The sequence below is a fragment of the Lentinus tigrinus genome (assembly GCF_003813185.1).
Source record: "Lentinus tigrinus ALCF2SS1-7 unplaced genomic scaffold L226scaffold_8, whole genome shotgun sequence".
NCBI lineage: Eukaryota > Fungi > Basidiomycota > Agaricomycetes > Polyporales > Polyporaceae > Lentinus > Lentinus tigrinus.
The window spans coordinates 217,394-237,705 of NW_027137917.1; the positions used below are offsets into that span (position 1 = coordinate 217,394).

The 20,312-nt window shown below is 55.5% G+C and overlaps 9 protein-coding genes across 9 annotated transcripts; 4 read left to right on the forward strand and 5 right to left on the reverse strand.

The window, feature by feature from the left end:
• Window positions 1-1,190: 1,190 nt before the first annotated feature.
• Window positions 1,191-2,989, reverse strand: L226DRAFT_603350 (uncharacterized protein; the record flags this gene model as incomplete). Its single annotated transcript, XM_067685697.1, has 4 exons — window positions 1,191-2,081; window positions 2,151-2,643; window positions 2,704-2,820; window positions 2,880-2,989. The coding sequence occupies 4 exons, from the start codon at window positions 2,987-2,989 to the stop codon at window positions 1,458-1,460; spliced, it is 1,344 nt and encodes a 447-aa protein (XP_067536866.1). The 3' UTR covers window positions 1,191-1,457.
• Window positions 2,990-5,711: 2,722 nt separating this feature from the next.
• On the reverse strand, window positions 5,712-6,746 carry L226DRAFT_505596 (histone-fold-containing protein). The gene is made up of 4 exons (XM_067678039.1): window positions 6,607-6,746; window positions 6,497-6,552; window positions 6,295-6,444; window positions 5,712-6,245 (listed from the first exon to the last, which is right to left on the reverse strand). The coding sequence occupies exons 1-4, from the start codon at window positions 6,644-6,646 to the stop codon at window positions 6,075-6,077; spliced, it is 417 nt and encodes a 138-aa protein (XP_067536867.1). The 5' UTR covers window positions 6,647-6,746; the 3' UTR covers window positions 5,712-6,074.
• Window positions 6,747-7,081: 335 nt separating this feature from the next.
• L226DRAFT_460847 (histone-fold-containing protein) lies at window positions 7,082-7,422 on the forward strand (the record flags this gene model as incomplete). The annotated part of the gene is made up of 2 exons (XM_067675613.1): window positions 7,082-7,252; window positions 7,306-7,422. Coding segments are annotated over 2 exons (288 nt in total), but the record flags the coding sequence as incomplete, so codon positions are not given.
• Window positions 7,423-9,502: 2,080 nt separating this feature from the next.
• L226DRAFT_483928 (family S53 protease-like protein) lies at window positions 9,503-12,031 on the forward strand. Its single transcript, XM_067677033.1, has 8 exons — window positions 9,503-9,620; window positions 9,689-9,950; window positions 10,002-10,230; window positions 10,288-10,395; window positions 10,460-10,656; window positions 10,712-10,864; window positions 10,920-11,373; window positions 11,438-12,031. The coding sequence occupies exons 1-8, from the start codon at window positions 9,521-9,523 to the stop codon at window positions 11,777-11,779; spliced, it is 1,845 nt and encodes a 614-aa protein (XP_067536869.1). The 5' UTR covers window positions 9,503-9,520; the 3' UTR covers window positions 11,780-12,031.
• L226DRAFT_372475 (uncharacterized protein) lies at window positions 11,877-13,970 on the reverse strand. Its single transcript, XM_067674320.1, has 3 exons — window positions 13,816-13,970; window positions 12,527-13,762; window positions 11,877-12,467 (listed from the first exon to the last, which is right to left on the reverse strand). The coding sequence occupies exons 2-3, from the start codon at window positions 13,754-13,756 to the stop codon at window positions 12,024-12,026; spliced, it is 1,674 nt and encodes a 557-aa protein (XP_067536870.1). The 5' UTR covers window positions 13,757-13,762; window positions 13,816-13,970; the 3' UTR covers window positions 11,877-12,023.
• L226DRAFT_372479 (uncharacterized protein) lies at window positions 13,971-14,430 on the forward strand. The gene has a single exon (XM_067674321.1). The coding sequence runs from the start codon at window positions 14,133-14,135 to the stop codon at window positions 14,376-14,378; it is 246 nt and encodes an 81-aa protein (XP_067536871.1). The 5' UTR covers window positions 13,971-14,132; the 3' UTR covers window positions 14,379-14,430.
• L226DRAFT_533411 (uncharacterized protein) lies at window positions 14,294-14,813 on the reverse strand. Its single transcript, XM_067680449.1, has 2 exons — window positions 14,585-14,813; window positions 14,294-14,534 (listed from the first exon to the last, which is right to left on the reverse strand). Exon 1 carries the CDS (start codon window positions 14,802-14,804, stop codon window positions 14,604-14,606), a length of 201 nt encoding a protein of 66 aa, XP_067536872.1. The 5' UTR covers window positions 14,805-14,813; the 3' UTR covers window positions 14,294-14,534; window positions 14,585-14,603.
• A 143-nt stretch (window positions 14,814-14,956) lies between these two features.
• On the forward strand, window positions 14,957-17,735 carry L226DRAFT_533412 (squalene synthase). The gene is made up of 5 exons (XM_067680450.1): window positions 14,957-15,267; window positions 15,928-16,142; window positions 16,214-16,823; window positions 16,886-17,011; window positions 17,067-17,735. Exons 1-5 carry the CDS (start codon window positions 15,037-15,039, stop codon window positions 17,388-17,390), a joined length of 1,506 nt encoding a protein of 501 aa, XP_067536873.1. The 5' UTR covers window positions 14,957-15,036; the 3' UTR covers window positions 17,391-17,735.
• Window positions 17,491-20,249, reverse strand: L226DRAFT_505607 (RCC1/BLIP-II). Its single transcript, XM_067678040.1, has 14 exons — window positions 20,139-20,249; window positions 20,059-20,083; window positions 19,858-19,914; window positions 19,463-19,784; window positions 19,269-19,404; window positions 19,105-19,209; window positions 18,970-19,051; window positions 18,695-18,903; window positions 18,587-18,635; window positions 18,429-18,535; window positions 18,286-18,370; window positions 18,068-18,224; window positions 17,790-18,009; window positions 17,491-17,735 (listed from the first exon to the last, which is right to left on the reverse strand). Exons 1-14 carry the CDS (start codon window positions 20,197-20,199, stop codon window positions 17,716-17,718), a joined length of 1,635 nt encoding a protein of 544 aa, XP_067536874.1. The 5' UTR covers window positions 20,200-20,249; the 3' UTR covers window positions 17,491-17,715.
• Between the last annotated feature and the right edge of the window lie 63 nt (window positions 20,250-20,312).

A 20,312-nucleotide genomic window follows, 5' to 3' on the forward strand; every position in this document is an offset into this window, starting at 1 on the left:
GTTCGCGAGCATGACAGCATGATGTCACCCTCGGATCCTCGGTGCCGCGGCCACAACTTACACTGAGCTTACATTACCATCCTGCCCTCCGAGTACTTCCAACTGTGACCCCCGTCCTGCCTTCGGAATACCTTTGGACTTCAATTTTCTCGGTGTTGTACTAGGGCCGTCCCGGTCTCCTTGTTCATCCAGGAAACTTAGCAGCGCACGGCCCCGATTACGAGCAGCAAGAAACATTGCAAGTTCAACCGACTGGCATCGGATGATCTCGACGTCCCACTCCTTATCGTGCTTCGCATCCAGCACGCGCACCGCAGGGTGGACGGGCTTGTAGCGGTTACTAATCACTGGGCCATGCTCTCGCACCGTCCGCCTTAGTAAGGCTTGCACCGCCCATACTGTTCTTACCCTCGAGCCTTGTCCCCATCGCCTTCAATCAATGATTTCTTATCGTGACCCACTTGACACGCCATTCCTCAAGCGGCGAGCCCACTGCCTAGAAGCCCTTTGCATCGTTTGCAAATGCGACCCACAACCAGGTGTGTCATCACTGCCGTTATGGTTCATTCACACCTCCTTGAGTGTACGAAGCCATACTGACTAGTTCAATTCCATCTGCTTCTTTTCAGGCACCCCGCGACCTCTTGTTCTCAGCTCGGTGTCCTCTGGGCTATGGACCGACTATTGGTTCCGTATATTAGTGCGATTGGGTCCTGAACATCTGTATGTAAGTTCCCCGTCTGCACCTCGTACAGAAGCCCCAACACCCGGAGTACACGAAGTTTCTTTCAGTTCTCGCAAACAACGTCCTGGTGATTTACGGGCGAATCCTCAATTTCACGAACCCGGCAAGGCCATACTCACGGGCTGTCGTGTTACGACCATGTCCTCACGCTCTCAACGTCAACACTGCTTCCACCTGACCCGTCGTTTTATGCTCCTGAATACCGGGCACCCGCTTATTCCGAGACATTGGCATGGACCGGAGGCTACGCTATCTCACACGAGGGCAGGAGCCAACCCCGGACCACTGCAGCGGTCACGGGTCAAATGTGGCGACTGTGCACGGGGCGTCCTCCTGATAGGTTCAGAATGGACTAGGCCGCATGCATACGGTCGTGAGTATACTCTCAGGTGGACTATGTAGTCGTATTTCCGGAGCCCGATGTAGACCGACGGGGGCGGAAGCTGTTGATGAATCAATCTTGCAGATACATGAAAGACGGAGAGTGTGCTAGTATGCCAATAGGAGCAGGTACGACAAGAACAAGGAGCCAACCTTCCGAGAGGCCCCTCGGAATCATGGCACAAACTTATCGACCGTAGTAGGTACAGTCAAAACCTGCGTAAACACCCTAATATAAATGAATGTCAAGGGATGGAAGAATCACCAGAGAGACAAGAAACAGGACCGCGGTCCGATGGAGAAAGGCCGCTGTGAAGCTGAGACGCACAGTTCACCACAGGGTACGCGCACTTCCGCTCTCGTCCGTGGCGGAGCCAGACGACTGGTCCCGCGATCCCGCCGTGAGGTCGCCGCGCAATAGTTCCCTGCGCTGCCACTCCGCGAGCGCGTTCCGTGCGGCGTCATCTGGACCGAACAGGCCCACCTGCTGAGGCAGCGGCACGAACGAGAAGTTGTTCGAGAAGCTCGGGGTGTACTGCGGCTGGTTTCTGTCTGGGGTGCAGAACAATGCCGGCGACGGACCCAGGACGTGAACGGGGTTGCCCTGCGCGGAGCTTGTGGGAGACGCGGAGCTGTGGCTTTGGGAAGCGGGCTGCTTCCAGCCCCTGCGTTGGTGGTGACGTGAATTGACACGGATGCCGCTCAGCGAGAGGCGCTGCAACGTCGTGGCGTTAAGGTTACTCTTCGGCTGCGATGCGGCGGTTGTGCGTTTGCTCACCTTCGTCAGGTCAGTGGATGCCGGGAGACCAGGGAATGTCTTCGTGGAGAATATCTCGAACGACCCCCCGTAGCACTCTGCGAGGATGGGCACGCCTGGAGTGCCGGCATGCGTGCCGCAGATGTTGAAGACTCTGTAGCGGATGATGAACCGGCCCTCCTGCCTCACTGCAAGATCCTGTGTTGGCCCAAGTGCATCTATGAGCTTCTTTGACATCACTCCAAGATCACGAGAAGAAGCACGAACCGAGAAGACGAACATGGCTGCCCGCCGGCCCTCGTACTCCACCAGTGAGCACGGTACAAATGTCTCACCGGCGAGCAGGTTCATGCACATCGCATCTTCCACTTCTTCGGCGGTCAGGCTCTCCAACGTGGCAGAGCGTTGCTGCTGGAGGCTGGAGTGAACGTTCCGACCCATGGGCCAAGGTTCGGAAGTGCGTCCCGCGCTGTCAAAGGACATCGGACCGCTATCGTATCCCCCAAGAGACAATCTGCGCGTGCCAAAGGGCAAGCCGGCGGTCCCGTGGATGCTGTTATCGAAGCCCGCGGAAACGAAAGCAGGGCGTGCAGATTGAGCCAGATTGTGTGTGGGCGGCGACGTGTCGTGCTCGTTGGGATCCTGTGGCATCGCGGATCGACAGGTCGGACGTGCCTCGACGGGCTGATGTTCGATATTCATCCCGACGGGGAGTTGAATCAGTTCTGCATGGCAGAGGAACCCAAAGACTAGCTGCTCGCTGTGGCAGCGTCCGCCTGTCAGCGCGCACGGAGCGCACAGAGCCGGAGAAATAGCTTACTCCAAATCCCGGATCTCTTGGTCGACTTTGTGGCCAGATGCCGTCTGGATGGTTTTGTAACAGCGCAGCCGAATGACGGGCGGAGGGTCGAGGGGGCGCTTGTCCTTACGGGCGTACCTGATAGCAAGCCAAAAGGATGTGAGCGGGGTGGGAGAATATGCGACTCGTGTGCTCACTTGCGTCCGATATTAGCCTTTTGCATTTCTTCTAGGGACGCTCGCATAATGCGGCCAGCGAACGGCCCAAACTGGTATGCGAAGGGAACGGCGATCTTGGAGGTTGCCATGAGACTACTACTGCTGCTGCTGCTGAGATTCGGGAGTTAGGCTCACACTGAGGGCTCACTGCGGTGTATGTCATACAAACCTAGAGGGTCCAAGGTTGAGATCTGTGCAACACAAGCAGACATTAGCAGAGCTCAACCGGAGTTTGCAGTTGGACCCACCTGTGAACGAAACCGCCTCGTGAACAGTGAACGTTGTGGAAATGTATCTCGAAGCTGAATGGTGGCGAAGGTTATATACTGCCGACAAAGCCCCTGGTCTTGGGTAATCTACGAGAGTAGATAGAGTTCTGGCCTCGAGGACGACCGGCGTAACGGCGCTATTCGCGAGACGTTCATCCTCAGCCAGTACTTCACATAACCCCGTCAATACATACGACGATGCGTAGAGAAAGGGAGAGCGGAGCGCGCTATTCCCCCCTCGCGCAATTCACAGCATTGCGGCGACTGGAAGCGAACATGTCAGGAACGCCGTTCTCTCATGGAAGCACCAGGACTTCACCTCACCTTTCTCGCCAGGCTGCTGTCGAAGCTGACCTCTGATACGCCCGATCACCTACCTAAGACTTATGCCCCGTTCCGATTGGGGGGCGCCGAATCCAAGGAATGGGGGGCTTCAACCAGTGGAAGACGACTGTCGAGGCTACTCGCAGTCGCGTGAAGTGCGTGGTTTGACCAGGAGGTTGGACTATACGAAACAGCTTGCAGGCAGGGATACTGTTCGAGAATTCTAGCGCCTGTGCGGAGGAAGTGAGGACTCGTGACGCCGACTGGTAACTCTTACACCTGTTATGCAGATGCTCATTCTCAAATTGGTTGATCCGGTTTGCGACCAGGTCGGCCGAAGGAATCGTGAGGTCCATAAGGGACAGTGCGTCTGCCTGGACGTGTCAAGGAGTTTCAGCCGATCATAGCCACACTACGTACCAACATCCAAACACCGCTGAGATGTCATGCTCACCACCATGGCGCCTCACAGAGGGTAGTGATAGCAGCTGCGGACGGCGATTCCATCGCATATGAACCCAACAGGGCGGCTCCGAGGACGAAGGCAAATAGTATACCAAAAACTGGCCAAAGTTCAGCAGCGCCGTCCTGTCGGGTAGGGGGGCTTGCATGGCTCCCAGCATATTCGCAGCAAACGGACACGAAGGCCGAGCGGATCCACGAATAGCGGCCTACGTCGCGGTCGCCTGACGGCAGCGTCAATCCGAATGCTGAACACCTCTTCCTGGTACAGACACCGTTCGTACCAGGCGGACGATTAGAAGTCGGAAGGACCTATCGGAACCAGTCGCACAGCATAACGAAACCGATCAAAGTCAAACGCCGCAAGGGTCTCCCGCACGATCAAGTAGCATATCGGTTGCCTCTATAGTGCGTCTAGTAGAGGTATAAGCAATCGTAAACAAAGATATCTCAATCAACAAAGATCGAGAGACATACCACGCTGCGGGTGTTGATCGTGAAAAATCTGTCCGAATGATGATTCGCACTCTTGCGGTGGACTCGTTTTAGCATCTTTGGTTAAATCGTAGGACTGAGCTGAACGGCATTGTGACCCAGGAGATGGGTTTGGAAGACTCTGGACCGAGTACGCTGGGGGATGCCACGCTTCTTCTTCCGGTCCTCGGGATCTTGCTTCCAAATCGTGGGGATTGTTCAGCGTGGTGGACCTCTGCCACGCCCATGCCGTTCTCTTCTGTACATCAAGCAGTGGCCTGTGTATAACGTCCGAGCTGGTCGGTTCATAAGATTCGCGTAGGCCGACGCGAGGACATGTCGAGCTGGAGGCTTGCCGTGGTACGCATAAGGCAGCCTGGACAGCGACTTAGGGAAAGAGCTTCACAACGGCATGGAGGGCTTGTGGAGGGCATGAACAAGGGTGCTGCGTCGGAGGTACTCGGGGTACTTACAACAGATTGTCAAGTAATGATTACGTGGGCTGCCTTGAAAGGGTAACACGATGAACTCGCCGGAAGCGTAGGTTCACAGCTGCGAGAGCCTGACTGATGACATTGCGACGATATGGCCGTCGTGATAACAAAGAGATCGTCTGAGCTCGGCAGCCTGTTCCATATGAAAGCGACTCACTCCAGCAACACTCCAGGTACAGAAAACTTCTCATGACAACGTAGGTTCTGGGGCGCGACTGTTGGCAGTACGCCTTGCTGTACCCAATGGACAGCGGCAAGCAGCGGAAATGGTCGTGCCCATTCAGCTCGTGCCCAGATCTCCGCGACGTTCTGACATGCGGCAAAGAATATAGAACACCCCTCCAACCGCACGAGGGATCTTCGATGCCGTCCAAGGAACCACGGACATGTGGTTGTGTCCTACATCGACTCGTTCGAATGCAGGGTATCTCCGCAAATTGTTACCGAGCGGCGCGATGCCTCCGCGCAGAACACGACATCGTCTCTGAGATATCAATGCTACAGTGAGGATATGCATCATCCACGTTCGCATTGACCCAAGTCAATTTGTCTCCCGTAGACAGACGATTGGACGGGTCTACAGAGGGGGGACGGACAGCCCTACAGCCACTTCAATCGGCTTCGCGGCCGCGTCGCGCGCTGCGAGATGGGCGCGATACACCCCCCAAAACAGCGCTCCGCGACTGGCTCAGGACAGCAGTCTCAGACGAACCAGCAAAGTCTTGTCCACCGTTTCACTTTGTCTTGTCGCCACCCTGGACGCCCGAACGAACAGAAGGACGTACCGTGTCAGTGCCCATGCAGTGTGACTCCCCAAGGCAGGCTGAGCTTGATCGATCTTCACTGCTCTTACACTTGACAGACTCTTGTACGTCGGTATGGACCAGGCACGTTTAGGGGAATGATACCTGCATTGAGGAGTACTATTTGACACTCCCCAAGGTTGAGACGCTAAGTGGACGTCGCGGTTACAGTGAAGGAATCTAGACGCCCGAAATCGGAAAGGACTCACTGGCTTGTCAGTCCTGTGTGGATGGCCATATGCGCGGAAGCTCTGATCTAGCGTGATAGAAACTAACAGAGATGAAAGTAGTACTATTACACTAGTCTTACAAATACCATAAGCCTAATCTAAAAAGAAACAGGATAAACTACGTCCTCTCGCCCCGGAGACGGCGCGCGAGCGCAAGGTCTTTTGGCTGAATGGTCACACGCTTGGCGTGGATGGCGGCGAGGTTGGTGTCCTCAAAGAGGGAGACAAGGTAAGCCTCAGAGGCTTCCTGAAGGGCCATGACGGCCGATGATTGGAAGCGAAGGTCCGTCTGCGTGGAACTGTAAGTCAAGGGCTGGATCACAAGAGAGGAGACTAACCTTGAAGTCCTGAGCAATTTCGCGCACAAGACGTTGGAAGGGAAGCTTGCGGATGAGGAGCTCCGTAGACTTCTGGTACCGACGAATCTCACGGAGAGCGACGGTACCAGGCCGGAAGCGGTGAGGCTTCTTGACACCACCAGTTGCAGCCTAACGAGGAAACTTAAGACAAGATTGAAGGGTACGTCTCCAGAGTACTTACGGCTGCGGTCTTGCGCGCCTGAGATTTGGCAGCGAGTTGCTTGCGGGGTGCCTTACCTGAGGAGAGGTGAGCTCGCGGTCTCGAGGTTCCCGATTCGCTGAGGGACTTACCACCGGTGGACTTGCGGGCAGTCTGCTTAGTGCGGGCCATTTCTAATGGTGCAGAGACGCAAAGGTGTATATGCGAAGGTGATGAGAGGTCGCGGCGGCGGTGGCAGGTGCACTGGGCGGGATGGGGGACATGGCGGCTGAGAGCAAGGGCCTCTTATACAAGCGCGCCTTGAGCGCTCTCAACAAACGCGTCGAGACGCGCACGTGATGGCATCAACAAAGGCGCACGTGCCGTCCGGCCGGCGTCTCGTAACATATAAGTACCATGGCCCACCGCGTCTTGCCATTCCTTCACTCCCGTCTTCACTCTCGCCACTGCACTATCACCAGCCTTCGCCTGGATCATCAAACATAGTAGTTCGCGTCTTCTCTCTCGCCAGCAACTTTGCGAACATGTCCGGCCGTGGAAAGGGTGGCAAGGTGCGATTACTCAGCTGGCTCACTTCTTTGCCAAGTTCTGACTGGGTCTATCTTTCAGGGTCTCGGAAAGGGTGGTGCTAAGCGTCACCGCAAAATTCTTCGCGACAACATTCAGGGTATCACGAAGCCCGCTATTCGTCGTCTTGCCCGCCGTGGTGGTGTCAAGCGTATCTCCGGCCTAATCTACGAAGAGACTCGTGGTGTCCTCAAGATATTCCTCGAGAACGTGAGCTGCTCCTTCGCGTCAAAGAGGAACATGTCTCATTTTGGTTTATATAGGTCATCCGCGACTCGGTAACATACACTGAGCACGCGAAGCGCAAGACTGTCACCGCCCTTGATGTCGTCTATGCACTCAAGCGGTCAGGGCGTACACTCTACGGTTTCGGTGCATAAATTGTCTGCATTTATTGGGTTGTTGTATTAGTGTATCGCTGTACTGTATACTGTAATCTATATTCTTCTGGACTTCAGACACTCTACGGTGGGCTTGTAGCCACATGCGGGCGTCTTGTTTGCCATTACTGGAGTTCGGAGTTGCGGTCCGGCAATTTCCTGGCGCTTCTCAACCAGTGTGTAAGGCGCGAACCTCACCCTCTCGCTTCCTCCTGCATGTTCTTGACTTAACTTCTGTATAACACTACGCTTGCGTTGTACGACACCAGTTTGGATCCCTGGGGCTCCTCATCAACATGGCCGGAACGCCCCGCTCCAATATCGCACGGAGACGTTCGAGAGCACAATGATGGATACTTCGCCAGCTGGTCCTGTCTAGGAGGGCAAGGGTGGTGGAAGGAACTCTTCGACTTGTTCGTGAGTGCTCTGTCACTGGGGCCTCTCCTCGTCCGTTCCACGACTTGCACAAGTGTGGATCAATCACCCACGCAGAGATGTCGTTCTCACGAAGTGGTTTCGTGTTTCCTGCTCTTTAGACTCCCGAGATTACACTTTTGGTGAACATTGCCATGTGTTCACGGTCACGGATATGTGACCTCACCATGTCTGCCACGATCCTAGCAGCATACTCTCGTCCTTGAACCTGACGGCTTTTGGTAAGCAGTGAGTATTGAGGTATATACTATAACTTGTGTGCGATACTCACTACGGCACAGCCGTCCCCAACTGTGTTGCGAAGCGGACGGATGCACAGGACATCGATCGTCGGTGCACCGTAGACTACAGTTGTCGTAACCTAGTATCGTCAATGAGCAGTGAGTCGCGCTGTATCCTGTGACTACGGACCTGAACACGTACGCGTCGTGATGGTCCTTGACGATCGATCGTATAATGCACTCTTCTATTTATTATGATACTATTCGGTGTGTTTTGCTCCAGATACCTGCATCACAGCTCGAAGACACGAAGGTCAACCACAATCGTCTCGACGGGAATGTCCGTTGCCCACCTACTAACAGTGAAGTCAAGTCCATCGTGTTCCGCAACTAGTCATAGCAATAACGTCTATCTCATGTGCGGCGTGAATGGAAGGCTATCCGAATGCCAACCGGGAGTTGTGAGTACTGTTGCCTCGGGGTCTTCTTGTTCTGATTATCGCACATACAGTTCGTCCTTGATCACCCTGATGACTGCATCGGCGTATCCGTTCTTGACATGCCTGGGTTGTGGCGTGCTCGTCTCCTGGACAACCAGGTTTCGAGCTCGACAAACGATGCCAGGTCCGCGCTACCTGCGCCATGAGTCCCCCCGTGTTGATAGGCCCGCAGTTGACAAACACGTCAACTCAAATGCGATGCATTGCATCCATCGCGGCGGCAACCACATGATTTATGCACCCACATGGGCATCTCACAAGAGTCAACGGAACTTCGTTGCCACGACATAATCGGCTGCGCGCTATCTTACAATGTGACAGGCGTGGTTCGCTGCGATTCGGAGAAGGTTTGTCCCGTATATCTATGCGTTTCTACCTCCACTCATCGTCCGCGCATGTCGGTCTCAGGGATGAAGCTACGCCTTGTCTGCCAGTTCAATCAGACACGTTGAAATTGTCGCTGCTCCTCTATAGCTCCCGTAACAAATTGAGGGCGGTGCGGATAGTGAATGTCGCACGGATCTTTATCAAGGTTGAGTGGTTGGCTCGGGTTGTGGTACTATGGTGCCGCAAAGCACTCGGGACAAAGGCATGCCCATGCTGTGGTCATAAAGTAAGTTCATCTACTGCTTCTCTGAGATACTGATGCATGTCACGCCGCCTGGTTCGTCCAATGTGACCCCGATGAAGTGAATATAAAATACAGCACGGAGGATCTGGAGTAGGTTGTCGACGGTCCCTTTCAGTTTAGCACGCTCTTCGGCTTCCCTCTTCGACATGTTCGCAGCCGGCCTGCTTTCCTTCACCTTCTTCGCGATCGCGCTGGGCACGCCCGCGTTCTACTCGCATGAGCTGGTTACGCGTAGTCAGCATGATACTACGCCTCCCGGTTTCGTTGAGGGCGGCGCCCTCCGGGAGGGCACGATACGACTCACATGTGCCATGCCACAGAACAACGTATCTGGTCTACACGCCGCCTTGCTCGATGTCAGCAACCCGTCTAGTCCCAACTATGGCAAGCATCTCTCCAAAGACGAGGTAAGTAGAACAAGTGGCGACCATCTATGAGTAGACTTGTGACTCATACTACAACTTCGTGACAACAGCTAGCCCGACTCGTCGCTCCGAAGCCCGAGAGCGTCCAAGCTGTCACAGATTGGTTCAACAAGAATGGCATCACTGCGACAAACGGCACTCTGGCCGGAGACGAGATGACCATCCAAGTGCCCGTAGATCAAGCGAATTCCCTGCTTGCCGCCAATTTCACGACGTTCATTCACGCGGAGACGAACACGCATATGGTCCGCACCCTGGCATACTCCCTCCCGGCTAACCTCGCGGACCATATCTCCTTTGTCTACCCTACAACTCAGTGAGTCCACGTCTTATTCGCACAGCTGCATGACTGAGTTGTGACGTCTAGTTTCGCGCCGCCTGCTTCTAAGTCGGGTTCGATGACAATATCTCGATCAACCCCTCCTCTCTCCCAGGAGAATGTGGCACGGGATGTCCCCGCGGACTGCGCGAACACGATCACACCCGCCTGCCTGTTCGCCCTCTACAATATACCGCCCGATCCGGCCTCCGCACCTGACAACAACCTGTTTGTCGCCGGCTTTAGGAGCGACATTGCGGCAGATGACGACTTGCAGGTCGATTAATTACACTTATCTTTCTACGCCACTCGCTGAACTGTGGACTTTGGATAGGCATTCTTGTCTCAGACGAGGCCGGACAATCCCGCCCTTGCTAGCACAACGTACCAGCTGGTGTCAGTTGACGGTGTCGAGAACTTCCCGCAAGGCACCGATGAAGGTGTAAGTACATGCCCCGGGATCTCTTTACTTGGCTACGACTGACACGAGGCGAGGACTTGCGCAGAACGCAGACATCCAGTATACCAGGGGTGTCGCCACGAATGTTCCCGTTACCTACGTGAGCTTCGGGGGCGGCGGACAGCTGTCAGACAATCTCGCCATGATCAACTTCCTCATTCAACAGGAGACGGCCCCCCTCGTTCTCACAACTAGTTACGTCTTTGCGGAGACCTTCACAGGCTCTGACGTCGATCTCGCGATGTCAGTGTGCTTTCCGGTCTTTGCGGCATACTTCAATTGCTCACGTCCTTGACAGTCAGCTGTGTAACGCATATGCTCAGCTGGGTGCACGAGGAACATCCGTACTGTTTTCTTCCGGAGATTCAGGGGTGGCAGGAGGTGGATTCCGTAACCCGCAATGTCTCCCGGGAAACGTGTTCTTGCCAACCTTCCCGGCAGGCTGTCCCTTGTGAGTGGTCATTCGTGACATGCGACTCACGAGCATACGTTCACCACAGCCAAAGCGTCACCGCCGTCGGCGGTACAACAGGTATCAACCCTGAAGTCGCGATATCCCTTTCCTCTGGAGGCTTTTCCAACATCTTCCCTCGCCCGTCCTACCAGGAAACTGCGGTCGGGAACTTCCTTACGGCACTGGGCAATAACAACACCGGCCTCTTCAATGCTTCCGGGCGCGCGTACCCCGACGTGGCACTGCAGGCTCAGTTCTACTTTGTGCTGACTAACGGGGTACCCCTCGACGGCGGCTTCGAGGGGACCAGCGCGTCGTCGCCCGTGTTCGCCAGCATGGTCTCACTCGTGAATGACCGCTTGCTAAATGCCGGGAAGCCTCCGCTTGGGTTCCTGAACCCGCTGTTGTACTCGGACAGGGCCACGGCGATGTTCAATGACATCACGGCAGGGAGCAACCCGGGGTGCAACACGAATGGATTCTCAGCTGTGCAAGGGTGGGATGCGGTACGCGCTACTCCCTTTGAAGGTTGATTTGAAGGTGCAGATGTGCTGACCTATTTGCCGACAGGTGACTGGATTCGGCAGTGTGGATTTCCAGAGGTTCCTCACCGTTGCTCTCGCCAATGACACTCGCTTCGACCCGACCCAGCAGCCATCTGCCGGTAGTACAGCATCATCCGTCGGTAGCACAGCAGCGCCGGGCTCGACCCAGGGACCTACACAAACGCAGGGTTCCGGGGCTTCCACTCCAGGAGCAACAGGATCGGGGTCGACTTCTGCGCCCTCTCAAAGCCCCGGCCAGGCAGGGGGAAACGGCAACAGTGCCATGCGGGGTGCAGGAGTGGGCGTCGGTTCGGTGATCACCTCTTTCCTGACCCTTCTTCTTACGCTCGTACTTGCAGTCGCTTAGTCCTCAGAAGATGTGCCTTGTAGATGTTGCAGTGTCTGTTCATCAATTGCCGGTGTTCATGACGTCTGCACGGCTGTATATTTCGATATTGTGTCCCGCTGGAAGCAGGATGGGTATAGAATGTAGCTGCTCCTGCCACACCTCCTCAGCATCGGTCGACTTGTCTTTCTATTTAGGTACAGATTGAGAGAAGGCTGGCCGCCGTCAGGAGTATTTATGTGCTCGTTCGTGTGTATTTCCTGCATCACGAAGATACCCCGCGAGGATACTCTACAGTACAATGTAAAAGATCATATTCATCAAAGCTGTACCTCGAGGGCTCCCCAAAGATACGTTGAGCGAAATCCAACCCTTCGCTTGTCGCCAATTTTTGTCCTTCGGTCGGGTCGATGTTCTCCATTTGAAGTCGGTCGCCTGTTCTATGCGCCCGCCAGAACGCTGGGGAGCTGCTCTTGATCTGAAGTGAGACGTACATAAGGGTCGGTATAGCCAACGCAAGGTCTTCCGCGCAGGAAGCCGGGTGCTGGAAGAACGGGGCGAAACAGTCCTTGGCGCTGGCTGCGTCAATGTCGTCTATCTCCTCTTCACCGGGGGCCGTATTGACTCCTGGGAGCGAGGTGTCCAATCGGAGGACAAGGAAGGTGAGGTGATGAGATTGCTGATCTCGCCATACCTCGAGCAGGATATTCTTGAGTGAAGGTAGCAGTCTCAGTAGTAAATCGACGATAAAGGGCGAAATCGACCTACCAGTAAGCTAGGCGAGTCTTCGAGTGTTTCGAGATTGAGACAGATGTCAAGGGCGAGGTGAGTGAGCTTCTCAGACCGAGTTGCCGAGTCCAAAAGGTTTGCGAAGGCATCACGGTCGTCTAGGGCCCATGTCTCGTCTTCACTGGTGTATCCATAGTGGTTGCGAATGTCGTATCCAAAATGGAGGAAGAGATGTGTAGGACCTGTCTGACCCAGGAACTGGTGCAATCGCCACTCCCTGTCAGAGTCATAATTCAACGGACATGTCGCGTCCACGCGACGGACGGACGAGGTGAGGCCGAGAGCATGCAGCGCGTCCACATCCCCTGAGACTTCCTCCAGGCTCGGCCAACATGGCTGCTCCATGTTGTCGTCGTGCATATTCTCAACGTCAGCGTCCTCAACGCCCCAGATGTCCGTGATGTTTAGAGATCTCAGGTTGGGGAACAGCCCGACGAGGAGTTCGAGGTCGACTTCCCCAGGACTTCTGAGGGATAGACTGTGTAGACATGGGAACTCGCGCAACTGTTGGTACCATCCTCTAGTGGCGTCCCGACTCTCGACATGAGATGAGAACCACACGATGAGAATCTCCAGCGTCTGGCTGTGTCCATGAATGATTGCCATGAGACCGGCCAAAGGGATAGCTTCCTTACCCCAGCAACCGATATCGGACATCCAACAGTCGACCTCGAGCTCCTGCAAAGGCGAACGCAGGCTGGCGAGGAGGTCGCATGAGAGCAAACCAAACGACGAGATGCACAGACGCCTCAAGGTGCCGAGGGATGCGATCAAAGGGATGAGGCCATTGTCGCGCTCCAGGAACTCTTCACACCAGTCGATGCTGAGGTCTTCCAGCCGCGTCACTTTCGGCAGTACGCGGAGCAGAAGAGGGACACCTCGCAGCTCGGGATCATCCCTGTAAACGCGGTACTCCTCGAAGAAATGACGGAGCTTGAGAGGGATGGAGATGTGCAGCTGGCGCAGACCAGGAGCGCGGTCAAGGGGATCTCGCAGGATGAATTGACAGAGGGAGACCAGCCCCCTGTCGTCGGAGATAGTGATGGGGAATTTGAGGAGACGTCGGGCGCCCTCCGCATAGATGTCCTTCCTTGCCAGCATGAGGGCGCGGACGTCGGCTCTGATATCGAGGAGTTGCAGTAGCATGGCGAAAATGTCAAAGGGAATGGTCCCGCGGCCGCCATGGGGAGGGTCATACAAGCCCTGCATTTTCGTCTAAAGGATTCACATTCAGATTCATGAACGGCAAGTAGTATGATCATACGAACATGGAACGCGGTGAAGAGCCAGGCGACTGGCGCCTAAGGAGCACTGATGCAGTATCGCCTCGCCTCGCCTCAGCCGCTTGCAGTGCGAGAAAGTTTTCTGGTAGGAGGGTCGGGAGGTCGGAGTGGTGTAAACCGCGAGCGACCGTTTGTACTGCGGAAAGGTGTGTCTCAGCATCGGCACTTGTGATATATGTCCGTATGCGCTAACATGGCCATAGCGCAGACAAAAGAAACAATAGAAGCGTAGCTATGTACTTGACTAGGTGATAGAGCTATTCACTGGATGATAACGGCATGTGATTCGGGTTTGCTTCGATATGTCTACCACAGGTCCTAGGAGTGGGACTGGGCAGCTTGGATTGGCTCGAGGGTGGCTCATCGCATCGCACGGTGCCGCCGCTGCGACATGCCTGCTCGCGGAAAGAATGTCCGGCGACCATGACGCATCGATGCGACCAGACTTGATAGAGGCAAGCGATGTGGATCATAAACAACTGTCGTCAAGATGGGGGACTCAGAGTGCTACAGGAGCGATTGATGACGCTGAGACGTACAGCATGTAAAGTGATTGCTTTTCAGCTCCTTCTGATGTACATGTGGGGGTGGTCTGGGAGACACGCATCCGAACCCTCTCCCAGAAGACTCCAGACCACTAGTACCTCATTTCCTCAAGCCGCACAACAAGGCATTGCATAATGGCCAGCCTGCATACAATTGTCCTGGAATGCAGAGTGAATCACGATTCGCGAGGAGTAGTCCCGAAACAAACCATATCTCGGTAGCCGATATCATTGTGAGTTCTCCTCGCTGAGGGCGTCCGCGAGCTTCTGGAGCTGCGCGGAAGTGGTTGTCTCTCCACGGTTGTTTGCAAGATTGCGAGCGCGCAGGCGGTGGAGGAAGTTGTCGAGACGTCTCTGAGCGACGTCGGCTGGGATTTGCTGGACACGAAGGGTCTCGATACGCAAGGGAGGGGCCAGAGCAGCATCCATGGAGATAGCTCTAGCTCTGGACGAAGCTCGTTCACTTACAGTAGAGTTTTCCGGCGCTCGATTTCGAAAATGTGCGGCCCGATCACGTGTGCGAGGCGTCCGGTGGTACGACGCGGGGAATTGAAGTCAAGAGCAACGCGGAAGTGGGCGATTCAGACTCCAGCACTCCCCCAGACCGCCTTCCACGCCCGCCCTCCCTATCCTTATTCTATTCAAAACAAAATTCGACATAATGGGCGCCGCGTCTATGCTCACCCTGCTCCTCACCCACCCCATTGAGTTCCGCATCCTCCTTCAGTACAAGGTCTGGCACGAGCCGAAACGCGACATCACAAACCCTACGGAGTATGCTACCTCGGGATGGGACCGCGCGTCGATGCGCAGGTGTTGGGAGTTTCTTGACCTGACGAGCCGTAGTTTCTCTGGGGTCATCAAAGAGCTCGAAGGAGACTTGGCAAGAGTGGTGAGTACCATGCCTTCGGTTGTGAGCGTGTCATGGCGTGTCAAGCCCCTGGGGAGACCATTGTTTCCTCCGCACTGTGATATGCAGTGTTGTCTATGCGACGAGGTTCGGTGCCAAGGACGTGGCGTGTCTTCGACACCAAACCTGCGTGCTGACGAGGACATTGGCACGGAAGCTCGTCTCGCGTATTTGCCGTATATCCCACCGCAGCCGTCAGGGCTCATCTTGTTCTCGCATACGCATATGCACCGTGGAAGCAGATTCACACTCGTACAGGAGTCCCCGCGTTCACGTCAATGAACACCGACGTGGCCTCTCACCCTGTCCTCCCATGCGCGCCGTGAGCTGCGCCCGCAGTGTGCTTCTATGACGTCCTCCCGTAGTTGTGCGGTTGCAGTGGACGATGCACTCGCATCACTTACGGAGCAACAGCGGTCGTTCAGGCTCCCAGGTGTACGGCGACAGCGGCCCATCACTATCTTTCTGTACCTATCCTCCACCAAAGAGGCAATAATAGCCTCCCCAGCCGAGTCGTGGACAAGTTCCGTCGGAACGAATGAGACCGCTTTACGTATGCCGAAGTTGGTCCATGGGAGGACTTCTCCTGACTGACTCGATGCCAGTTGACATTTCTTGAAGCTTGCCTAACCGTCTTTCCAGGTGTGCATGTTCTATCTCGTGCTACGAGGCTTAGATACGATCGAAGATGACATGACGCTACCTGACGAAAAGAAGCAACCCTTGCTACGACAATTCCATAAACTCGCTGTCCAGCCTGGGTGGACATTCACGGAGTCCGGGCCGAATGAGAAGGACAGGCAGTTGCTGGTTGAGTGGACGGTCGCATGCGAGGAGCTCGGCCGTCTCGACGCACGGTATGTGATCTGGACTGCACAACGCGCTTCCCTCGTCATTTGAGCCAACACTCAATCAATGCGCGATCCAGATACCGCGACATTATCCTTGACATCGCAGAGAAGATGGCGGCGGGCATGGCAGACTACGCACACAAAGCGGCCACGACAAAATCCATCTACGTTGAGACGATCGACGAGTACAACCTCTACTGCCACTATGTCGCGGGGCTCGTCGGCGAGGGCCTCTCGCGGTTGTGGTCTGCGTCCGGCAAAGAGGCGGATTGGCTCGGGGAACAGTACGAGCTCTCGAACTCGATGGGCATCATGCTCCAAAAGACAAACATCATTCGTGACTTCCGCGAGGACGCCGAGGAGAACCGTTTCTTTTGGCCGCGCGAGATCTGGGGGCGCGAGCTCTACGGCAAGATGGCTGGGGGCAAGCCGGGCTTCAGGGAGATGAAGGAGTTGTACCAGCCTGGGAACGAGAAGCAGGCGCTCTGGGTGCAGAGCGGCATGGTCGCGGACGCGCTCACGCATGCGTGCGACTCGCTCGACTACCTCCGCCTCCTCACGAAGCAGAGCGTGTTTGCATTCTGCGCGATTCCGCAGACGATGGCGATGGCGACGCTTACTCTTTGCTTCATGAACTACGACATGTTCCAGCGGCATATCAAGATCCGCAAGGCAGAAGCGGCCTCAGTATGTTTTGCTTTACATTCACTTGTCTCCCCCTTCGCTGACTTCTCGTTGCGATGTCATAGTTAATCATGAAGTCGACCAACCCCCGCGACGTCTCCTTCATCTTCCGTGACTACTCCCGCAAGATCCACGCCCGCGCACTCCCAGAAGACCCCAGCTTCCTCCGGATATCGGTCAGCTGCGGGAAGGTACGTCGTCCTCTCCTACTTTCTTAACCCATCTCACACTGCCCTATGCGCGCAGATCGAGCAGTGGTGTGAACGGCACTACCCCTCCTTCGTCATACTCAAGTCTGTCTCTGGGGGCGTCACGTACGATCCGAACGACGCACGTTCGCGCGTCATCGAAGCTGCGCAGGTACGCGACCGCGAGCTCCAGCGCGAAAAGCATATCGCGGAGCTGCGCGAGAAGCAACCTGTCGCCGCCGCGCGGCTCGCGCAGAAGGAAGAGAGCTCGTTCGGTGAGATGCTCATGTACGTCGGCACGGCATTCGTCCTCGTCTTCGGCATCAGCGTCGGTGCTGCGTGGCTGCTCATCAAGTACTACGACCTCAAGCTTAAGGCATGAACACTATCTCTGGGCTTTGGGCGGGATTTGGATCTTGGTGTGCTGAGACACTCTAATGCTATGAGCGACGCATCCACGAGCGGACGCTCCCGTCTTTATGCTGTCGTCCGTTAGTTGGTTGGCTTATCCGTTGCACGAGTTACGATACCCATATTACAATACAGTGCTTATATAGATACGCGACGACGATACATGGTCCCGCGTGTTCCCGGATCGTTCGCGTGCAGATCCAAGAGAAAGAGGGAGTATATACACTACTTGAACATACCAGAGGGTAGCATATGAGGGGGGTTGGAGGCATATGTACATAGGTGGCAGGGACCGTCTATTTCTTGCGCTTCACAGCTGTTCAATGGCACATGAGCGCGAGAAAGACATGGAAGAATGGGAACTGCCCACCAGTCGACTGCGCTGGAGCCTTGCGCTTCTGGCCTGGCTTCGGTGACTCGCCACCGTCGTAGTCCACCTTAGTTTTCTTCGCCTTTGTCGGCTTCCGTCGCACACCGTCGAGAGAGACCGGTGCACCCGGGTCAGCCTCACATTCGGGGCAGAACCATTCACCGTCAGGGATAGCATCCAACGGCGGATCCAAGCACTTCAAGTGGTACGGGTAGTCACACTGCAGACAAGCCTCGTCAATGGCTAGTGCTAGGTCAAACAGAATATGCGCAGCACACCTTGTCGCATTCTAATGGTGCGTCGTCGTCACCGTTGTCCTGGTCGCAAACGACGCATATATCTGGCGGGTTGACGTCCACGGGATGACGTGGGAGGTCGGAGAGCTTCTCGTTGGGACGTGCTAGGATGAACGTTGTGTTCTGCCCGGCAGCAACTCTGAGGGTAGAAAGGGCTTGTCAAGAATATGGCGAAAACATTCGAGTCTGCGTGTGCTTACTGAATGACGTCAATCCCTGCAAGTGGCATATTCTGTATAGGCTTCGTTGCGCTCTTGGGTTGGTCCGGACCATGGCCAAGTTCGCCTAGTAGCGGCGGACGTGGGTCAAAGGGGTTCGCTGATGGTCAAGCAGAAGTACGCACCATTTAAAGCGCCTTGCCCGAATGCGATGGTCATAACCCCAGTCTCTTCCTGGGCGAGCGCCCAGTGTGTAACGCCCCCACATGCGGCGTGAATAATCTTGCAACCCCTAGCAATACTGTTGAGCAGCGTAGACGATGACGTGTGCGGTCGTACGTACTGCATTTCCGGGATCCATTTAAACGTAGAATAGGGTTGTCCGCCAGATCCTGATATACGAGGCTATGGGTAAGCGTACGAGCGAAACGCTTGTGCATGATCCACGTACCGTCACCAGTGTTCTTCCACTTGCCCGTAATCCAGTACATGCCCTGCTTGTCGATTACAACCGAGTTTGATGGACCAGCGTTGACATGAGCACCCATGGTGAGTTCATTCGGACCGGCGAATTGTGGCACAATCTTCGGCACTAGGGCATCTTGCTGGTTTCCCAATCCAAGTCTACAGTAGCCATTATAGCCCCAAACAAACACGCGTCTGCCAAGGAGATGTGTCAATCAAAAGGGTCGGGACGATCGGAACGAATCGAGGGCATGGGCGTACCCGTCGCTGTCAAGGGCAATCGCGTGTTGAGGGCCGCAGGCGATCTGGGCAATCTTGCGTTCGGCAAGCCCCTTGAGGAGAACTGCATGCGAATCCTTTAGATGCCGTTATGACGGATCAGAGTGCGTCTCTTACTGGGTTCGGTCTCGTAGTCGAAAGCAGATTTGCCCGCAGACACGATGCGCTCGCCTGCTGAACCATTCCCTAGCTGACCCTTCTCTTCACTGCCAAAGGTGAATACTAGGGAGGGACTTGTTCAGGTTTGACAGAACTCCGCCAGTGCATGATGACGAACTCACCCTTGCCGCTCTCGGTGAGGACCACGGAGAAGGTGATGCCAGCCGCAGCTTTCGTGACCTTCTCCTTCACACCTCCATGCTTCGGACCATGCACCAACTTGAACGACTGGATTTCCGGACATGCGGGATGACCGCACTACCAGCCCCCAAGATTCACGACACGTCACAACCAAAGATACTGGAGACCAACTCACCTGGCCCGCATGGTTCGCCCCGGCCGACCACAACTGCCCGTCACTTCCCACGAGCAGTGTATGGTTCCGCCCACAAGCCGCATGAACGAAATGCGTGCCTTTTGGCGCACCAAGGTCCTGTGGGGTAACGCGCCTCGGTTCGTTTTCGGAAATGGCGTCGACACCGGTAACTCCAAGGCAAGATTTGTCGTTACGCCCGAACATCCATGCGGCACCGTCAACGTCAAGCACCACACAGTGGCAGCCAGAGCATGAGGTGTGGATGGAAACCGCTTGGATATTGCTCAAGGAGCGCAGAATGTGGGGTTCGAGGAGGTCGGTGCTGTAGACGAGCACACGGATTGGTACGGGGCAGAGCGAGTGTGGGGTACAGTAACATAGCAAGGAACACGCACGAGGTACCATCCTCCTGGCTCTTCTTCCCTCCTTTATCTTTCTTGCCTAGGCGCGGCCTGTGGGTTCCGTTAGCTGCAGCTCACATTCACGACATATTCGGAGTACGAGCGAGGCGTTCTCTAGCCCTGAAAACCCTCTCCAGGTCCAGGTGGACCGCCGAGACCAGCAGCCACCGCGACAATCACGGGCGTGGTACTCACCAATCGGTGCCTCCACATAGCAGCACTACACCAGACACCACTCAGCAACGACAACAGCAACGACAACGGCAGGACAATACCTCTTCCCCATTGCTGTTCAGGCTGGGAGCTGGTGGCGGCGGGAGTCGAGGGGGCGGACATCGTTACACCGCCTCAGAGTGGGTTGAACAAGGGAGAGCAACGGCGTGGGACTGGCGGTCGCGCCCTCCTCGCTACCCGCCCAAACCGTCCGAACTGTCAGGCCGCATCAACGG